Source organism: Manis javanica, chromosome 2 (genome assembly GCF_040802235.1).
Source record: "Manis javanica isolate MJ-LG chromosome 2, MJ_LKY, whole genome shotgun sequence".
Lineage (NCBI taxonomy): Eukaryota > Metazoa > Chordata > Mammalia > Pholidota > Manidae > Manis > Manis javanica.
In genome coordinates this window covers 173,693,232-173,712,247 of record NC_133157.1, presented here as the reverse complement: position 1 = coordinate 173,712,247, position 19,016 = coordinate 173,693,232, and the positions used below count along the sequence as shown (strand labels likewise).

The following is a 19,016-nucleotide window of genomic DNA, read 5'->3' as shown; positions in this document are numbered from 1 at the left end:
TGGGTTGGGGATCTCAATATTATTACAGTGTCAACTCTTGCCAGATTTATCTGTAGATCCAGTGCAATTGCATTCACAATTCTAGCAGGCTTTGTGTAGTAGTTGTCAAGTTGATCCTAAGATTCATATGTAAATAATAAAATCTTAGTTTAGATAAAATACTTTGAAAATACCACTTGACTTTAAGCCTTATTTTAAAGCTGTAGTAATTAAGATAAGGTGGTACTGTGAGAAAAATAGATCAGTAGAACAGAATAGAGACTGCAGAAATAGATTTAAAATATATATGGACAAGTAATTTTTGACAAAGGTGTAAAGGAAATTAAGTGAAGCAAATGTAATGGTTTCAACAAATAGTCTAAAACCATGGGGTATCCATATACAAAAATAAATAAATAAATACACTCTAATCCACACCTTGCACCATACACAAAAACTAACTCTAAATAGTCCTAATCTAAATGTAAGAGCTATAACTATGAAACAACTAGAAATAAAATAGAACAAATGTGACTGGTTTATGCAAAAATTTCTAAAATTGGATGCCAAATCATGATCCATAACAGAAAAATTGATAAACTTGATTTCATCAAAATTAAAAATTTCTGCTCTTCAAAGATACTTTTAAGGGAATAAAAAGACATGCCATAGACTAGGAGACAGTATTTGCAAAACGTACGGTATGGTAAAGGATTTGTATCCCGACTATGTGAAGAAGTCTCAAAACTCAAAAAGAAGTAAAAAGAAAAGAAGCAACTCAAAAATAAGCAAAGCATTTGAACAGAAACTTCACCGGCAATGATATATGGAAGGCAAATAAGCACATAAAAACATAGGTAACAGTATTAGTCATTAGGGAAATGTAAATTAAAACCACAATGTGACACTACTACATATTTGTTAGAATGACTACAATTAAAAAGACTTTAGCTGCCAAGTGTTGACAATTCCTTTAAAAGTTAAATATGCAGCTATTCTTTCATTCAGTCATTGTACTGTAGGTATTTTCCCAAGACAAATGAGAACATACATTCAAACAAAGACATCTAAATGAATATTCAAAGATGATGTATTTATAATAACCCAAAACCAGAAGTAATTTCAAACATCCTCAAGTGGTGAATGGATAAACAAATTGTAGTACATCTAGATAATGGAATACTACTTAGCAATAAAAAGGATGACCTAATGATTCACAAAACAGTGTGGATAAGACTCAAAATGATTATGCTGAGTAAAGAATTCAGACAAAAAAGAGTACATTCTGATTCTTGCATTCATATGAAACTCTAGAAAATGCCAACCATGTTCAAAAAGTTCCTCAGTGGTTGCCTGAGGATAGGTGAGAGTTGCTGAGCAGAAGCAAGTACAAAGAGTCATGGGAAAACTTCATAGGATGATGAATATGTTCATTGTCTTGATTATACTGACACTTTGATGTATATAAATATGTCACAACTTAACAAATTATACCATTTGAATATGTGCAGTTGATTTATATCAATTGACCCACAATAAAGGCATTTTCTTTAAAAAAAAAGATTTACTAAACATCAGTTTATGTTGGAATAGTTTAAGTAAATATTTCATAAGTTTAAGTATACTGGCGACCATGCATAATAAAATTTTATTCCCTTGTTTTTCCACAGAATGTTCACTACAGCATCCAAACTAGTACTGGTTTCAGCCCATTACTTGAGCCCAGTGACAGTCAAGCAGAATGTCCCCTCGTAGCAGATGCCTTGTCCCCAGAACTCTCTCCTCCTGGTTATAGTTCTGGTGTTCTTGAGAATAGTAGAATGAGAAATTACCTAAGTCTTAACATAAAATTAAATAACATAGAATTAATTTACCAAGATACCATATTTAAAACTGTAAGGCTGGAGGCATCGGAGGGAAGGGTGGGCACGTCAGATGAGCTCAGCCCTCACCAAATAAAGGGGGGCAACAAAGCCTCCAACCCTGGCCTAGTAAGGGAAAGAGACCAACAGATTCCGACCTGATGACGTGCCACAATCCCTGGCTGCTGCCCCCGCCCAACCTGGAAAAGGTGCCTTAGGCTGGCCAATCCTCCCGCCACTGTAGACCTATGTTCTCCCTCCCACTAACTTCTTTAAAAACTCTGCTGCCTGCCCTGCTGGGCGTGACTTCTCTGGCCTGTGACTAACTAGACCGGCAAACATCACCCGGGATTGCACCCTATTAAATTTTTGGCTCTTTTGTAGCCTCCTCGCCTGGTTATTTCGGCTCAATTTTACCTTACAAAAACATTGTATGCTTTGCATTTAAGCTTAGATGTTAGTTGGTGTATTTTCTAGTGTTTATATTGGAAATGACTATGTAAAATATTTTGATGCTCACATTTTGAATAATTTCATCCTATTTTATATGGCTTATCTGTGTTCTATTTTTGCTCATTATTCCAATTTCCCTTGTCTTCTTTTTTTACTTTTTAAGTTTTACTGTGTTATCACATGTTTTTTCTTTAGGAGCCTTCACATTTTTGTGTAATGAAACAAGGTATAGGTAGATAAATATTTTAAGGAATTTTTTCTTTCAACTTCTCATATGCATATGTGTGTATGTAATATATATATATATGTATATTTTACATACACATTTTACATACATATGTATGTTTTAAGAAGCCAGTATGTAATGTCTCTCCTTACCAATCAAGATACTACTCAGTGCAGCTCCTTGTACTTGAATGTGAGGCCAAATGTACAAGCTGCAGGCCTTTCTCACTCATTTCTCCAGACCTCATAGTTTGGTATATATGAGTGTCACATGGTACATACCTGGCATTGTTTAGAGTTGTGATGTCTGAACAGACCCCCTCATCCCTCTATTTGACATTTGGTAACTAAGACTCAGTCACTGTCTTTTATTTATGTCCAAAAGTTGGTTTCTTTAGTTAGTCCCAGAAACAGAAAATGTATCATACCTCAGGGAAGCAATATGCTTTTTCTCAGCAACTGAATGTACTGCACACTTTGTGCGAGTCAGCTATCGTAATGTCATTCAGGTAAATCAAATAGAATAGAGTAACATTTTGTAAGCACAATCAAGCCAGATGTTTATATTCTCAATTACTAGTCATGTTCAGGCTGAATAGTTACAAGATAATATCAAAAATCCCTGTTGACAGTTGAGCTCATGCAATCTCCTTCAAGAACTGCAAATAATTTTTTAAATGAAGCTTCCAGTGTTGTCAAAAGCAGTAACAGTCAAGATCAAGTAGCTGAAAAGTTGTCTCAAAATTCATATTGTTGCTATCGCTTAATAACTTTAAGCAGTACTTTTCATCCTATTTGACAGTTTCATTTCAAGAGGCGAAAATCATTTACAGAATTGGAACTAAAATAGCTGAGGCAGAAAAGAGGAGGGTAATAAACTTTGGGAATAAGAAGACATACAAAAGATGTGTATCGAAAAAGAAGAGCTATCTAAAATATGTGGCACTGGAAGATGGCAAAGAAAACTGCTTGCTAAAGAAATGGCTTATGTGATTTGCATTATTATTTTACTTCAAATGCTCATAAACCAAAAATGTCTTTTATGCTGCTTACAAACCCTCACTCTTGAAAGGATTAGGGAGTGCTAATGAAGTTCATTTGAGATAGAAATAGTTTCTTCCATAGTACAATACATAACCTTAAAGAGATGTTTTACTACTTTATTCCTGGAGTAAGGTTACCCTGTGAAAGGGGAAGGGGAAGGACACAGGTCTGGCCTCGAAAGCCCTAGACTTTGCTGTAGATGTGACAGAGTCTTAGTGAAGCCAATGAGGGACTCCAGAGTGAAGACTGCATGGTGAGGTGTCTCATGTAGGGCAGAAGTGGCCAGGATGTAGCATATCCCATGATCAGTCATTGACTGGACACTGCCAAGAAGAGCATGGCCTTGGCCCAGCCAAAGGCACTCAGCTGACTCCTTGACCCAACTATCAGATACAAAGGCACTCAGCCGAATGAACAGTTCTTTCTTGAAGGGAGATCTACGTTGCACAACTGAATGACTGCCACATTTGCATAAGTATTCAAAACTCTCTACTTACTAGATAATATTGTGGAAACTGGAAAAATAAATGCTGGCAACAAGAAATCCTATGACCTTCAAAGTTGGGCTTTTTATTCATAACTTCTGAGTAACATATCTATAAACAACATAGAAATAAAAACTTAATCCAAATAACTGGCACTAACATAGATCAGTGTACTGAAACATTTATGACTAATATTTATTTCAGTAGGTAGCAAGAAAATTTGATCAGTGAAATACTGTGTTAGATATAGGTACCATGTTCCAGATATGGTGTAGGCATATTATACATTTGATCTCTCATTATTTCCCAAACTCTAAACAAGAAATGTTAATATATTATGTATAAATTAGGAAAGGAAGGCTCAGATTTAATAACTTGTCCAAGATCACCTAGTTAACAATTGGTAGAGCCGTCACTCCCTAGTATCTGATTTCAGAGCTGTTGAATGCTCCCCAAACTACAGAATCTAATAAAGAAAATATTAACTATATATGACTATTTTTTTCAAATCCCTCAAGTGTCCTGAAGCATACCAATGTTGAATAATCAGCCCAATAAACACTGATTTTGAGTAACCTAAATGCAGCCTTCTTTTATATGAAGAAATTCACCCACTAAGAAATTTATATTGTAATCTTTTTTGTAAAAGACCACATAGTAAATACTTTGACTCTGTGGATCATACAGTTGCTATCTTAACTCCCAATTCTGTCATTGTAGGGTTAAAGCAGACTATACAATATGTAAGTGAATAGATGTGCTTAGTTCTGATAAAATTTTACCAAAAAAGGCAGCAGCTTGTAGCCCTATTTTACTGACCACTGCTGTAAAAGGTTATATAAAATATAAATGTATATATGAGTTTTTTGGACTCTAAGGAGATAAAAATACAGTTGATTTTTTTAGTTATTAAGTTATAATGGGAGATACAGTAAACAAGCCATGAGCAAAGTACAGTGGATTGATAAACACTTGCAATAATAAATGTGAAATGATTGCTGGATAAAGGAGGAAGGAAACAGGAAATCATCAGCAATTCTAGATGCCAGAGTGTAAACGTTTTCTGTTCTGGAAGGCAGTTTGGAATAGTAAGTTGAGCACTGATTTAAAATGCCTAGACTGTAGTACAAATCTCTTAGCAATCAGTTGGGTGGTTTTAATCACGTCACCTCTTTGGCCTGTCGAATAAATGTATGAGCTTGGATTCTCAACCATCTTCCTGATCTAGTACATCTGAACAATAAAATGCACTCCCATTAATAACAGGGAGTCAGTTCAAGCAGGTTAGGAAAGTGAGTATGAATCTTAACATCCAGACCAGACACTGCCCTCTTGATAAAAACTTCAAAGAGTTATTAGACAATATGCTTTTCCTTGTAGGAATAAGCATATAATTTTAAAATTCTTTATGGAATTATTGCTTAGTGACTCTCTTTGTGTTGGTCCATCAGGTTCACAAGAGCAAATACCTGGTGTATTTCCTTCACGGTTGTATCTACAGCTCCTAGTTCAGTGTCTGGCTATAAGAGGCTCTTAGTAAACAGACATTGAATGAATGCATGGATGGTACATGGATGAATCTCATTGGGGAATTGCTGAAATAGATGATCTGTATATTCCTCTCCAACTCTAAACATCCTCTGAGGTTATTCTTTTTATTTATAAAGCTTCTCTGTCTCTAACTCAGACTTGTTGATATTTTCCTCTTACTTCGGCCAAGTACAATCAATGTCAGTAAGGACCAGTTTTTTCCGCTTGCTCCAGAATATGTCAAGCTCTCATGAAAGCCAGTAAATACCTTCATTCTGCCAAAAAAGCAATATTTTCCTTGAGAACCAGACTGTCTGATGGTAAGGTAGTTAAAAACCTACCTCCCCAATGTAAAAAAAGAAAAAGCTGTATATGGATCTCACATACTTACTCAAAAATCTAAAAAATAGAAATAGAACCACTTCAGTTTTGTCATGTGAAAATCTTATCTCATTAAGATACAGAAGGAATTGTATAATTGTATTTCCTTAGTAAACACTTGGAGAATTAAATGTATAACTCATTATCATTATTGAGTTATTTTCTTGAATTCTATGTTGCAATTACTCAGCAGGCTAGGTGTTGTTTCTCTTAATTTTTTGTGGATAACTGCTGAGATCTCATCATGCAACCTTACAGCAAGTGTTTGCTGATGAGTTTTCTTTTTTGCTTCGGTTTTTAAAAGGGAATATAAGTGCTTTTTAAATTTTTTAATCCCCTGGAGTTTGTTCCTAACAGAAAAAAATTTTTTAAAGTTAATTGAGATCTTCTATACAAAGGCCTTGATCATTAGAAGTAAAAGGCTGATTGTTTCTCCTTTTTTTGATGGAAAACACTTAACCATATAGGGAACTATTTCCAAATCATATATTCTTTTACAAAAAAAAATTAAGTAAATACAAGAATTTCCTTGAAGAGCTGTAACTCTTTTTCTTTTTCACTCATTCTTCTCTCCTGCTGCACTCTGGGAAACATGCTCTAAGCTGTGTACATCTTCTCATGCTACGTGCACCAGAGCATCCTGAGTATCCGTAGCCTAGCATTATCACTATAAGGCCCGGAAAGAGTATGAAGAAATTTTCACAGAAAGGATAGAGTTTAGGATACTTTCTATCCTATATACTAGAGTGTTTCTGCTTGAAAGACGGGACAGCTAACTGAGTTGAGCTGATGAAAGGTGCATGGAGGCACACTGAAACTGTATATCCTTTCCTAATTAACACTGAGATGAAAGGAAAGGATACAGAATAAGTCACTGAGGTACAAGCTAACAGAACAAGACTTTTATTCTTTTCTTCTATTGTTTTATGACTTTCTATTTTCAATGCCACACAGATATGACTAAAATATAGAATGCTCAGAAACAACTCTGAATTTTCCATCTCACTGACTCTGGCAACGAAGTGATTTGGGCCACTGAGGTGTGGTCTTTTTTGTTATAAATTATTCATATTAAACAATGGCTCAAAATAGGTGTACACTTTTATGATAATATTTCCCAATGCATAGTTAAATATAATCACTTAAATGGTTCTCCAACACAGTACTTGTGACATGCCTTTATGTTTTCTCTGGCTGGCTAATGGTTATAAAGCTCTTTCCTGCTCTATAAACAAGATTTAGGACTAAAGTCCATAATGCTACTTATGTAGCCTTTATTGTCACATTTTGGTAGATTTTTTGATCTTGTATTTGATTAGTCATGTAATATTAAACATGGGTCTTTGAATCAATAACCATTCATTAAGCATTTATTACTTTCCAGGCATTATATATAAGGTATTGCAGGAAAATGGTGTCAGATACAGTGTTTGTCCTCAAATCACTCACAGCCTGGAGTGGGGGGCAGACTTGTGATTCAATAAAGTACAGTGTACTATGTAATATGACAAGGGTAAAGATTGGGTGAGGACTAGCAATGTAAGCGACTCACCTTACTCAGATGCAAATGCTTTCCAGAGAAATGATGTTAAGCTAAGTTTTAAAAGTTATACCTGTGTTCTAGAAATGGAAATAAATGGAATATAGATGGAATAAGTAAGGACTTATATTGAGAAGAACCTTGAAATGACATGTAGGTGAGTTTGGTCTTCATCCTGAGTGCAATGGTAAATCACTGAAAATTTCAAAAAAAGAGATAAAAAATCAGGCCTACATTTTAAGGAGATCCCTTCAATGACCTTTTGGAAGAAAGATAAAAGAGTTACTGCAGGCAGGAAGAAAAGAAAGGAGGCTAGTGGAGTAATACATGCTAGAAAGTAAAAAGGTTGCTCTTAAGGCACATGGCCTGAAGACAATATGGTGTGTTGGCTAAAAGCCAGCAATTTTGTGTTCAGACACACCTAATATCTTGTGTGATGTTTGGATGGTCAAGCATAATGACCGAATAATCTCATTTAATTAAAAGAAAAATAAACCCAACCAGGTTCATTGAGCTTAGGGTAAATGTGCATCAGGAACTCACATAGGTTAGGAACTGACTACATGTGACATGAGTCTCTCTGTTTGTAGCTCTGCTCTTTGCATCTACTCCATTCTTTTTTCTCTTTCCATCCCTCTCAGGTCACTCAATTTCTACCTCCTCACAATATCCACGTGCCTGTGGCCATCATGGCTCCTCAGGCTTCATACTATATAGTGAGTAGTCAGTTCCCCTACTAAATGGGAAAGTCTCTTAATATTTCCTCAGTCATGTTCCCAGGAAAGAGTCATGGATAGTGCTTCTCATCTGTCTAAGCCCTTTCTCCATAGCTCTGCACAAGGTTGACTGGCTCTAGACTTGCAATTATAATATAGAGAGAAGATATTGAGAACAATGGGACCTACCTTAGAGCTTGTGGACAAGGCTGTTGTCTCTAAAAGGGATAACTGAAAGGCTCACCTCAGACGAGTAGCAATGAGAATGGACTTCAGAGAACAGGTTCGAGAATCAGGTTGTCAAATCAACTGAATATGACAATCCATTAGATACGAAAATGAATGAACAGGGAGGTTTCAGATGTGATCCATTGAGTGACTAGCATGTGGTCTACTCAAATAGGGAAAACGAGAAGAAGGTCAATGTCCTTTGTGGGTCAACTTTGTTGAAAAGCCCGGTAGGTAACTATACATACTGTTCAGCTTTTAAGAGAGATTTCAACAAAGGATAGCCTTGTATGACCACTCTCTTTTTAGTTTCTGAGGTTTTCTTTTCCTTTAGTCTTCCTTCCCGCCTCTTCTACATCCTTCTCATGTGTCTATTCTTCCCTCTTCCCTTATGTGATCTGTTTGAAAGTCACATGTTTCTAGGGGCCCAGTTCTAGTTCCTTTTCTGCTTTTCTATATATCCTTCCCTGGATAATCTCTTTAAATCCTAATATAGTAAACACCACATTTATGCTTGTGATTTACAAACTATTATCTTCAAACTCACATATCGATTTGCCCACTTGACTTCTGCTTTTAAGTATCTCACTAATCTCTCAAACCCTTGATTTGAACTGCCAGTGACCCACCCATCCCAGTCTTCTTTGTCTTATTATATAACAGTGTTACTCCCTCTCCTTTACAAAAGTCAGAACTTGAGTGTCATCCCTGACACACTCTTCCTCTCACTCCCCACAGCCAGCCCATCGGCCCTGCCTGTCAACTCCATCTCCAAAATACCTCATGACTCCATCTTCCCCTTTCCATAACTATTACTGTCACCTTATCCCAGACTACTAACAAAGTACTTCTTAATTTAACTATTCAGTGGCTTCCTCATTCACTTAGTAACTTCAAATTTGGACAAAGATCACGTGATCCTCACCTCTGTCCTTCCTGTATGCTCCTACAACATTGTGTTCTAGCTACCTAACAATATTTTTCTCTTTGGGGCATTTTTCCTAGTGTTTCTTCCCCTTCAATCCATCTTGACTACGCTGGCTCTTTTAAGCTTATAAATAACAACTCTCGTGTCACCTGACTGAAGGGATCTTTCCTGTATCCAAAACAAAGCAGCCCCCATTCCCATCACTGAATCATTAAGGTATTTTTTGTGTATTTATATAGCACTTCTCTCTGAAATTATCTCCATTGTTTGCAGTTTTTCCATTTCAGTTCACTAGAATCTAAGCTCCATGAGGTAGAGATGTCACCCTTTTTATTCACCCATATCTCCAGTGCCTAAAACAGTACATGCTGTATCACTAAGTTGTTGATCAATGAGTCAATTAATTGATTTTTGCAAAAGACCCTTGACATGTCTTCTCATTTCCGTTCTGCCCTCTATAATCCATTTCCCCAAAAGACCAAAAAACATCTTTTGAAAATGTGAAACAGATGATATCCCACAACTAATTTTTTTGGTGTCTTCCCAGTATATTCAAAATAAGATCCAAACCCATCATGTAAGTTTTTAGTGCCACTCTCTGCTTGATCATTACACTCCACTGATCTTTCAATTATTTGATCATTGCTTGAATGCTCTTTCTAACATTCTTTGCACATATCATCATCTCCTCTTTAAGTTTGTCTTGTGTTATTTCTTCAGAGAGCCTTTCCTGATCTCCTTATTTGAAGTAACTTCCCCTTTTGTTTTCCTTTTCTCAATCCCTAATGTGTTTCTTTCATATCATTCACTAATTATTCAATTATTACAATTATGTTTTTATGTACTTAGTTTTTGTCTGCCTAATCTGCTAGAATGTAGGATGATCAGGGTGGTGAGCAAGTCTGTCTTGTTCTCTTTAGTATCTTTGGTACCTAACACGATGCTTGGTACACTAAAGGTACTCAATAAGTATGTTTTAATTTAAAATGATATCAAATGGTAGAAGAATCTCTTGGAGTAAGTTTTTCAGTAAGATTACCCCTGGTTACAAATAAGAGACTCCTAACTAAGTCTAGCCTGAAGATGTGTTTTTTGTGTTTGTGTTGTGTTGTTTTAGGATGGCATATGGTTTATGGTTTTAATTCTTTCAGGTGTAACATGAATGTACAGTTTATCACAGCCCTCTTCTAAGGGTGGTATTGAAATATTGTAACAAGTAAGATCTTACATTTATTAGAAAGGATGTAAGATACTTTGTCAGATAGTAATAGATATTAACTGTTTTAGTTTGCCAGATTTTAACCTCAGGAGGAGTTAATTATGCAAGAGGTTAACTGATTGTAGAAAGATCCAGAAGGAACAGGGGAAGAGTACTTGGGTTGAAGGGGAGAGAGATAGACCTTTAGAGCAGTGGGTATTTGCGGGCTTTTACAGAGGTGTCTCAGTATTCAAATACCCCTACCACTACAGTCTGATCAACTCTAACCTGGCCCTTGTAAGCATCTGGGTTTGGGATGGCCTTGATTTCCTTGATTTAGAATAAGAGAAGAGGGCTGAGAACAGATTCCTGGGAAATGTCAACATTCAAGGACTGAGTAAGATAAAAAGAGCCCAGAAAAGAGTAGATCTTAGGAGAAGAAAGAGAAATGCCCCACTCCCCTAACCTCACCCTCCCAAAAAAGGTTTTATAGCAGCTAGGGTAGAAAATTGCTTTTAGTGGGTAACTGTGTCGAGGTGGAGAATTATTTCCCTGGAAGGCATTGGTGACTCCAGAACAAAAGATTTCAATGGACAATAGGTGTTAAATCAGCTTTCAGTGAATTGAGGAATGGTTGTAGACTACTTGAGAGGCATACCAAAGAGGGAAGTGGTGGGCCAGGGGTGTAGGACGTGAGGAAGTGTGATGTCTGCAGATAATTTCAAAACAACAATAAAACTGGCTAAAGTTTGTCTTTTTAGTAGCAATTCCAAACAAGGTTAGGGTTAGAATTCCTGTCCCCTCAGTGACCACTCTTAAAGACAGGAACAGTATAATAGCCAGAAGAGGGTATTACAGGGTCAAAGGAGGATGACTTTATAAGACTAAAGGGACTTGTAAATGTTTATTATAAAAGGAAAGGATCAGCCTAAAGGAAATGTTTCAATAGAGTAAGGGTTATAACCAGTAAAACAGTCTGAGGGCATACAGAGTGGACAAAATCCATGGATGATTGAGCCTTGAACAAAAAGAGGACCTCTAATTCTTAGAGGAAAAATCTTTGACCCTTGATTCACCATTGTTTCATTATGACAAGTTATACATTTTTTTATTTCTAAGTTAATTCAAAAATTCTGGTGATATTATTAGTTATTATATACACTTTCAAAAATAACATTAATGTTTCAAAAATAGTGCGAGTATTCCAAATGTGACTGCTACTAAGTTATTTCATGGATTCCATGTAAAATAATTGTAAATGCATTTTGTTAATAGATGCACTCTAATTTCTGACACTAAATTAGTGTATTCTGCATTTGCACTTATTTCATGCAGGTAACAAATATTGGGTGTTCAAGGACACGACTCTTCAGCCTGGTTACCCTCATGACTTGATTACTCTTGGAAGTGGAATTCCCCCGCATGGTATTGACTCAGCCATTTGGTGGGAGGACGTTGGGAAAACCTATTTCTTCAAGGGGGACAGGTCAGTACACCACTCCACATGAGGAAAACAGTTAACTAATGTTTAGAGAAGTCAATTATTTCTAGTGTATCGCAGACATGTACTTTTGATTCAGAATTCATTGAAAGGATATAAACCCAAAAATTAATGGAATCAAAAACGATTTAACATATTTTCAAGTAATATTCAAGATAAATCTACTATACCCAAATAATGTGACTTTCTTATGAATGTATATATATAGTATATATTCTTTCTCTTCTCTATATCTTAACATGCCTATAAAGCTGCATAAGCAGTATATATGTATCCTTGCAATGCATTTTCTTATAATTTACCTTATTTTAAGAAAGTATTTTTTAGCACTGGCTTATTTACTTTCATATTCAAAGTTAAATTTTACATTTTGCATCCAGTGAATTGTGAACATTTTCAAATAAATAATTTCAGTTTAGTCGTGAGTTCTATTTCTTAATAAGACACTTATTTAGGTACCAGCAAATAGGTGTAATGAACTACTCAAACTATCTGGACTAAATACTTTTAATTTGAATTGTAATATTTCTTCAAGAAGTGTGATTCCATCTTTTTAAATTTCCTTTTATGACATTTGTAAAGATTAGTTGAACTGTTCATCTCAGTGACTTATAGTAGCTATATAGTAGGTACATAGCTCTACTCTTGCCCACTTTTTGACAGAAATTACTTAAAAGTTGTAAGGCTGTATTGTTTGTTAATTTTAAATTAATACTCAGAGAAAGTAATAAAGATGAAAAATTTTTAATTATACTATTGTTAGCTGGGTCAAGAATTGACATTCTTAAAATTTATTAGTATGTATAAGGACTTAAGTATGCATTTAATGCATTTTACAAGTAAATGTAAACACATCTGAACAACAGGTCTTAATGTCTAAACAACTAGTATTGAGTTTGCCTTATAATCTTAAGTAGTATAGCAATATAAAATGTTTCCAACTTTAGGAAGAAAGTGGGTAATGATAAAAACTTTATTTTGCAATTTGCAATGTTTAGTTACAAGTTGTATTTCAAACACTGAGCTTTATCTATGAACAAAAAGATCCTATCATTTGTCTCCATGGATAGGAATATATACTTTTAAATTTATTCCATTATAAACTTCTAATACCTTTTAATTTGAATGTATTTCTATAGCAAAATATTCATAGAGTTTAATGCACTATCATAAAATTAAGATTTTACTAAATCACAAAACAAAAACAGATTCATTACACAAAAATTCAATTAAAGAAGAAGATGCCACTTACACTTACAGTCACAAAAAGTGTATGACTCTCAGCAAGATATAATCATAGTGAAGTATGAAAGAAGGGCGAAGAAATGATTGCCAAAACATCATGACCACATATAAAAATAAGTCTGTAGATTTATAACATATTCTTTAAAATTTCACTCCTGAGGCTTGTTAGAGTTTCATTCCCCACAGAGTTTTAATTGCTCAAATGTAGTCTTTCAGAACAAGTTTGTGCCTTTATTTTTTTGACAGAACAGTATAGGAACAGACTGACAAGACACACTTCTAAAGAATGGAATATGAGCTGTCATATGAGAGTTTTAATGAGGATTTCATAGATGATAATAAAAATTGCCATTTCATTATCAAACAGCCCATTTTCTCACACATGCAGGTATTATTTTTAAAATGGAAACATAAATGTTTCCATTTCTTTTACCACTTCTTTATTGCAAATTTTGTTAAGAAATCAAATGTGGTCCATTTCAAATCAATATCAATGAAGGTCAGATAGCAAATTTATAATAGTCTAAAGACTAGTAAATGGGAAAGAAGTTTTAGTTCAGTTGTTCCTACTTGAGAAGCTGCATGCAAAATATCACAAAATCATAGAAATATTTTAATTTTATATAACTGTTTTTTATAGGCTTAAAATATTTTAAGCACAAATCCAGTTAATTTCCTTAAATAACTGGTTTTATAGGCTTAAAATATTTAAAGCATGAATCCAGTTAATTTCCATGTGTGCTATCTTATATAAGATTTCATGAATTATAGATGTTTTATAAACAGATTACTTCATATTTGTATAATAACATAATTCCAAATTTACAACTTTTATCAGTGTGTTCATTCTAGATTAAGTAGTAGATTAGTAGTACACCATAGATTAGTAGATGGAATGTAAATTAAACTGAAACCTATAAACAACAATCTGGTTGCCACTTTTATTTAAGAATTCAGTGAGTCTTCCTCATAAACACTGAATATTTATAATTTTTAACATTTCATGTATTTTCCATGTGTGTTTTTGAGAGAAAACATTGAAAAAATTTTTATCCTTCGTATTGCTCCCTCTTCTCCCACTGCCATATTTCTTCTTTAAAAAGAGTGTTTTGGGGGGAGAGGGAGCAGTTAATAGGTTTGTATTTCTTTAAATCTAAGAGCAAAAAGGGATTTTAGAGATAAGGTAGTCCAGGTGTAAAAAGCTCAGTTATACTTAAGGGGTCAAGCGAGTAATGTAAGTACTGCTGGGCACAGTGATAGTGTATGAAGCCATAGGGAATCATGGGTCTGCAATGAGCTGGGAAGTACAGATGTTCTAGAAAAGTATTCAAATTCAGTATTGTTTGTGTAATCTGCTAGACAGACAAAGCACACCTTTAAATTAGATTTGGTCCAAGGGCTGCCATGTGCCAGCCCTGCCTCTTCTTCACTTCCTACCGAAGTGTAGGCATGCTCAGTTCCGAGGTATTCATCCTCGTCTACCCAGCTATGTGGGTTGACCACATGAAGATGAGACAGTCCATTCCATTCTCAATAGCTCAAATTCCTGCTTCCTTGATTTCTGCGCCATTCCTGGCATGGCATGCCATTTCTCATTCATTTATTCAAAACATAATTTTGAGCACATACTATGTGCCATGTGCTGGGTTATAGAAATATAGTAATAGAAAAGACTACAAGGCTCTGTTCCCCTGTCACAGATTCTCTGATGGGAGACAATAGTGAACAGTAAAAAATAAATGACCCTGGTATTTAAGTGAGACATGCTACAAAGAAGGTGATCAAAAAGGTGATGATGTGGTAGAGACTCATGGGTAGAAAGAAGTGGCTGGGAAATTAGTGTGCACATCAGGAAAGGCCTCACTTGTGCATGAGACACTGGAGTGGGAACTTGAATGGGGAGAAGTTTCAGCCACAGGAAGCTATTAGGAATAATGTGTTGTAGGCAGTTGACACAGTACTGGAACAGTAATAACACTGGAATGTTTAAATCCAGAAATACAAAACAAACATCATGCCTAGAGCATAGCAAATGAGTGGTCAAGGTCAAATAGGTATGCAGGGACCAGATTACACATGACCCTGAAGACTGTGGCAAAGACTGAATTCTATTCCAGGTACAATAGGAAGGCATTGGAGGATTTTGAGCAGAACAATGATTGACCTGATGTGTATTCACATACATAACATTATGTGTGAAGAATGGGCTTCAGGAGTGGAAGCAAAGAGGGTAGGTAACTAAGAGGCTGTAAATGTAGTACAGGGGGACAGGATGGCAGTGGAGATGGAGCCAAGGAAGGGTACAGCACATATTTTGAATGTAATCATAACAAGTCTTTTTTATGGCTTGGATTTTAGGGGTGAGAAAAAAGTAAATCAAAGATAACCTCTAGGTTTTTCACCTAAGTAATTGAGTAGATGGTGCTGTTTCTATATAAAAAGGAGACAGGGAAGGAATATTGGGGAAAGAGGATTAAGAGATTGAAGTGTCCACATTCAGACTGAGTTGCCTGTTTATACACCAATTGGAGTAATCAAGTAGATACTTGGATAATTAAATTTCCGTCTTAGAGGAAGGTTGGCGGGAGGCACACATTTTAGAGTACTTGACATAAATTGTAAAGCAAGGAAATACAGGTACAAAGACAGCTAAAGAAGAGTCAATGAAATGATGGTTCTTTAAATGGATCTGTAATTTCAGATCAAAATTTCCACTCTCTCACTATTTCACATACAGCATGAAACTCCATCCCTCAAATTCCTACTTGCCCTTTTCTTAACACACTATAATATGATACTTGGATGCATTTTGATCTTCATAGCATTTAGCTCTAAAATGCTATGTTTCTAAATCATCTCTCAGCATCTTCTCACAAATATATCCAAGACTGAATTGCCATACTCGCTCTAAGCTTAACTGTTGAAAATTTTAAGATGTTTCCAGAAAAGGATGAAGTTTAGATCCACTTTGGTTTTTATTATTTTATTTACCTCTAATTTTCAAATAGAAAAATGGGTTTATTTCCTACAGCTTAACATTGTATGCTTATGAATTACTTAATACATATGTTTATTTAGATGACCCAACACAGTATAAACTGATATCTTAAATTATGTTGCATTTTTAGGACTGTTTCTGAAGAAATGGATTTTGTATGATTATTACTTGGGTATAGAAAAAATAAGTGGTTCTGTATTTTGTGCTAACTTAACGAAGCAAGTAATTTTGACTCTGGAGTACAGAAATGAGGAAAAGTAGGATGAGAAAGTATCTAGGTTACACAAAATAACTCTTGGAGCCACTTTTTGTTCAGTATCCAGTAATATCCCATGAAGGTATGCCACTCCAGAATTTTCTATACCATAATTTCTTAGCACAGAAGGAACTTAAGAAAATATTATGTACTATTACATGAGCATCTTTCGCCTCTTATGGATATAAACCATGATCAATTCTAAAAAATGATGAATTAATATCATTTCTAGTCTTATTATTTTGAAACATTCAGTCACAATGCTTTTCCCAAAGAATCATCATGTTAAGTTATAATTCTACAGTAGAAACAACTGACATATCAGAAAAAAAAACAAAACACATAAGTTCTTTTATAATAGCTTTTATCATTTGCTGACCCTCCTACACAAGATTCTAAAATTTTTCCATTATAATATGTAAATTTTAAACCCCAAAATGGTTTATTTACATAGGTTCCATCTGAATATGTTAGCATACTTCTCAATGAACCCATAAACTTATTTTTCAGGGAGAAAAAAGCCAGTGGAGTGACTTTCTTGTTCACGTTGAAATATGTTCAAATATGTTGGAAATTAAAATGTAAGGCTGATTTGTGACGAAGGCTGAGCACCTTTCATGAGGCAGCTCTGAATATACTTAGATGATTCTAATCACATTCAAGCTTACTGGATATATATCAAAGCTGACACACAGCAGATAAGCCTATGTTGAGTGTTATAAAGATTGAGAAATGATCCCAAGTTATAATTTTTCATTATCTGCTAGTGGAGAGAGGGAAAAAATCCTTTTATCCTGACAAATTCTTACCAAAATTATGTTCCTAAGAGAGAGTGTAATAAAATTCATATCCCATTAATATTTTCTTGAAATGTGATCTCTATGAATCTTATGTGCCTGGCATATAATATAGGTGCTCAAAAAAGTATTGGTGGGTAAATGGATCTAAGAGTGAATAAAAGAAGGGAAGAAGTAAAATTATACTCAAACAGTGAACATTTAGAGTTTGAGTGAGAGCACTGAGAATAAGAACACTCTGTCAAAGGGAACACCAGCAGAGGCATGGTAGAAAACTGTACTTAATTATGAATCAGAGAACATTAGCTGAGTTTCAACTCTGCAGCATTTCAAAAGAGTAAATGTGACTCCGTCATTATCTTTGAACAGCATGATGCCCAGTGCTCTGTGGTTGACTGAGCTCTGACCATACATGCTAAAACTACGGTTAGGACATCATCATAGAGGCCACTGTAATATGCAGTATAAAAGATTGTTGAGGGATCTAATTGAAATAAAATAGTATATGTATATAAATTTACTTAATAGCTACAAAGTCCTACATAAATTATAGATGTTGTTACAATGAATACTGTTAAAACAACTTCTCAAAGAACAAACCTGGTTTCTAGGTATGTAGTTTATCTTTCTTAAATCACATACCGGGTGTGATCCCATTGTCCTCAGGGGTATAAAACATGAAAAAATGTTTCTTAGAATCCATGAAATAAAGTATTTAAATATTTCTCTCTGAGAAGTTTTTTTTTTTTTTGAAAACCCTCCAGAGCAGTAACCAGTTGACATATATGATTATTGTAAATCCCACTGAAGTATTTACTTAAGAGACCTTGACATTTTGCGGGTATGTTCTATAGTCATCATGGAATGTTCTGTGAGAAAGGAATATTCAAAAATATTTTTTAAAGCAGATGTTTCCATGAACTGAATGTGAAAGAAAATGTACTTCAGAGTTGATAAAACAAAACAAAACAAAAAATGATTCTGCCTATTTGTCTTCTTCAGAAACATAGGCCCAGTCACCATTATTTTAACTCAGTGCTTCTCCGTGAAGCTTTTCCCGATCTCTCCATCAGATCTGTTGTCATCTACTATGTGATAAGAATCTGTGATAAATACCTCTAAAGGGCATTTCCCATTGTGGATACAATCAGCCTCGTGTCTTACTCATTGGAATAATTCCTGAAATAATCTTTTCTCCTTTCCATGTGAACATTGAAGATGGTGGAAGTGGAAGTGCTAACATTCCGGATGTTACTTCAGTAAGGTTTCTAGGGAACTTTAGCAGAACCTTCTGCACAAGATCCCACATATCCATAGTTAAAGGACCTCCATAGACCTGAAACAGGAAAGTATCCAGAAAAAAACTGGAAAACACTTATTTTTCCTGACTTCAGCCAAAATGGTAAATCCTGAGATAAAGCATTAAGTGTGCCACTCTCCAAACCAGTGTTGGTAAAACACTAGCTTTAGCAGATGGTGAGAGATGTTTAGTGGGGAAAAAAAAAAGATCGTCAAGTAAATTTAGAAAGTATATTTGGTGTGCATAGAGAAAAGAGTAGAGACTTTTGAAATCCAACAGAACTATTTCTAAATCTACCTCCCACTCATTGTCCTACAAGATGTCTCCTCCCTCAGATATGGACAATGATC

General features: G+C 35.0%; 1 protein-coding gene across 5 annotated transcripts in view; it reads left to right on the top strand.

Moving 5' to 3' along the window:
- MMP16 (matrix metallopeptidase 16) overlaps positions 1–19,016 on the top strand; it is a 281,452-nt gene that overhangs the window by 245,108 nt on the left and 17,328 nt on the right. For all 5 annotated transcript variants that reach the window (XR_012128304.1, XR_012128302.1, XR_012128303.1 and 2 more), the window contains one exon: positions 11,905–12,055. Coding sequence is in view for 2 of the 5 variants with exons in the window: in XM_036995752.2 (XP_036851647.1) it covers positions 11,905–12,055 (151 nt within the window). In the remaining 3 variants the exon portion in view is untranslated. The remainder of the gene's footprint in view (positions 1–11,904; positions 12,056–19,016) is intronic.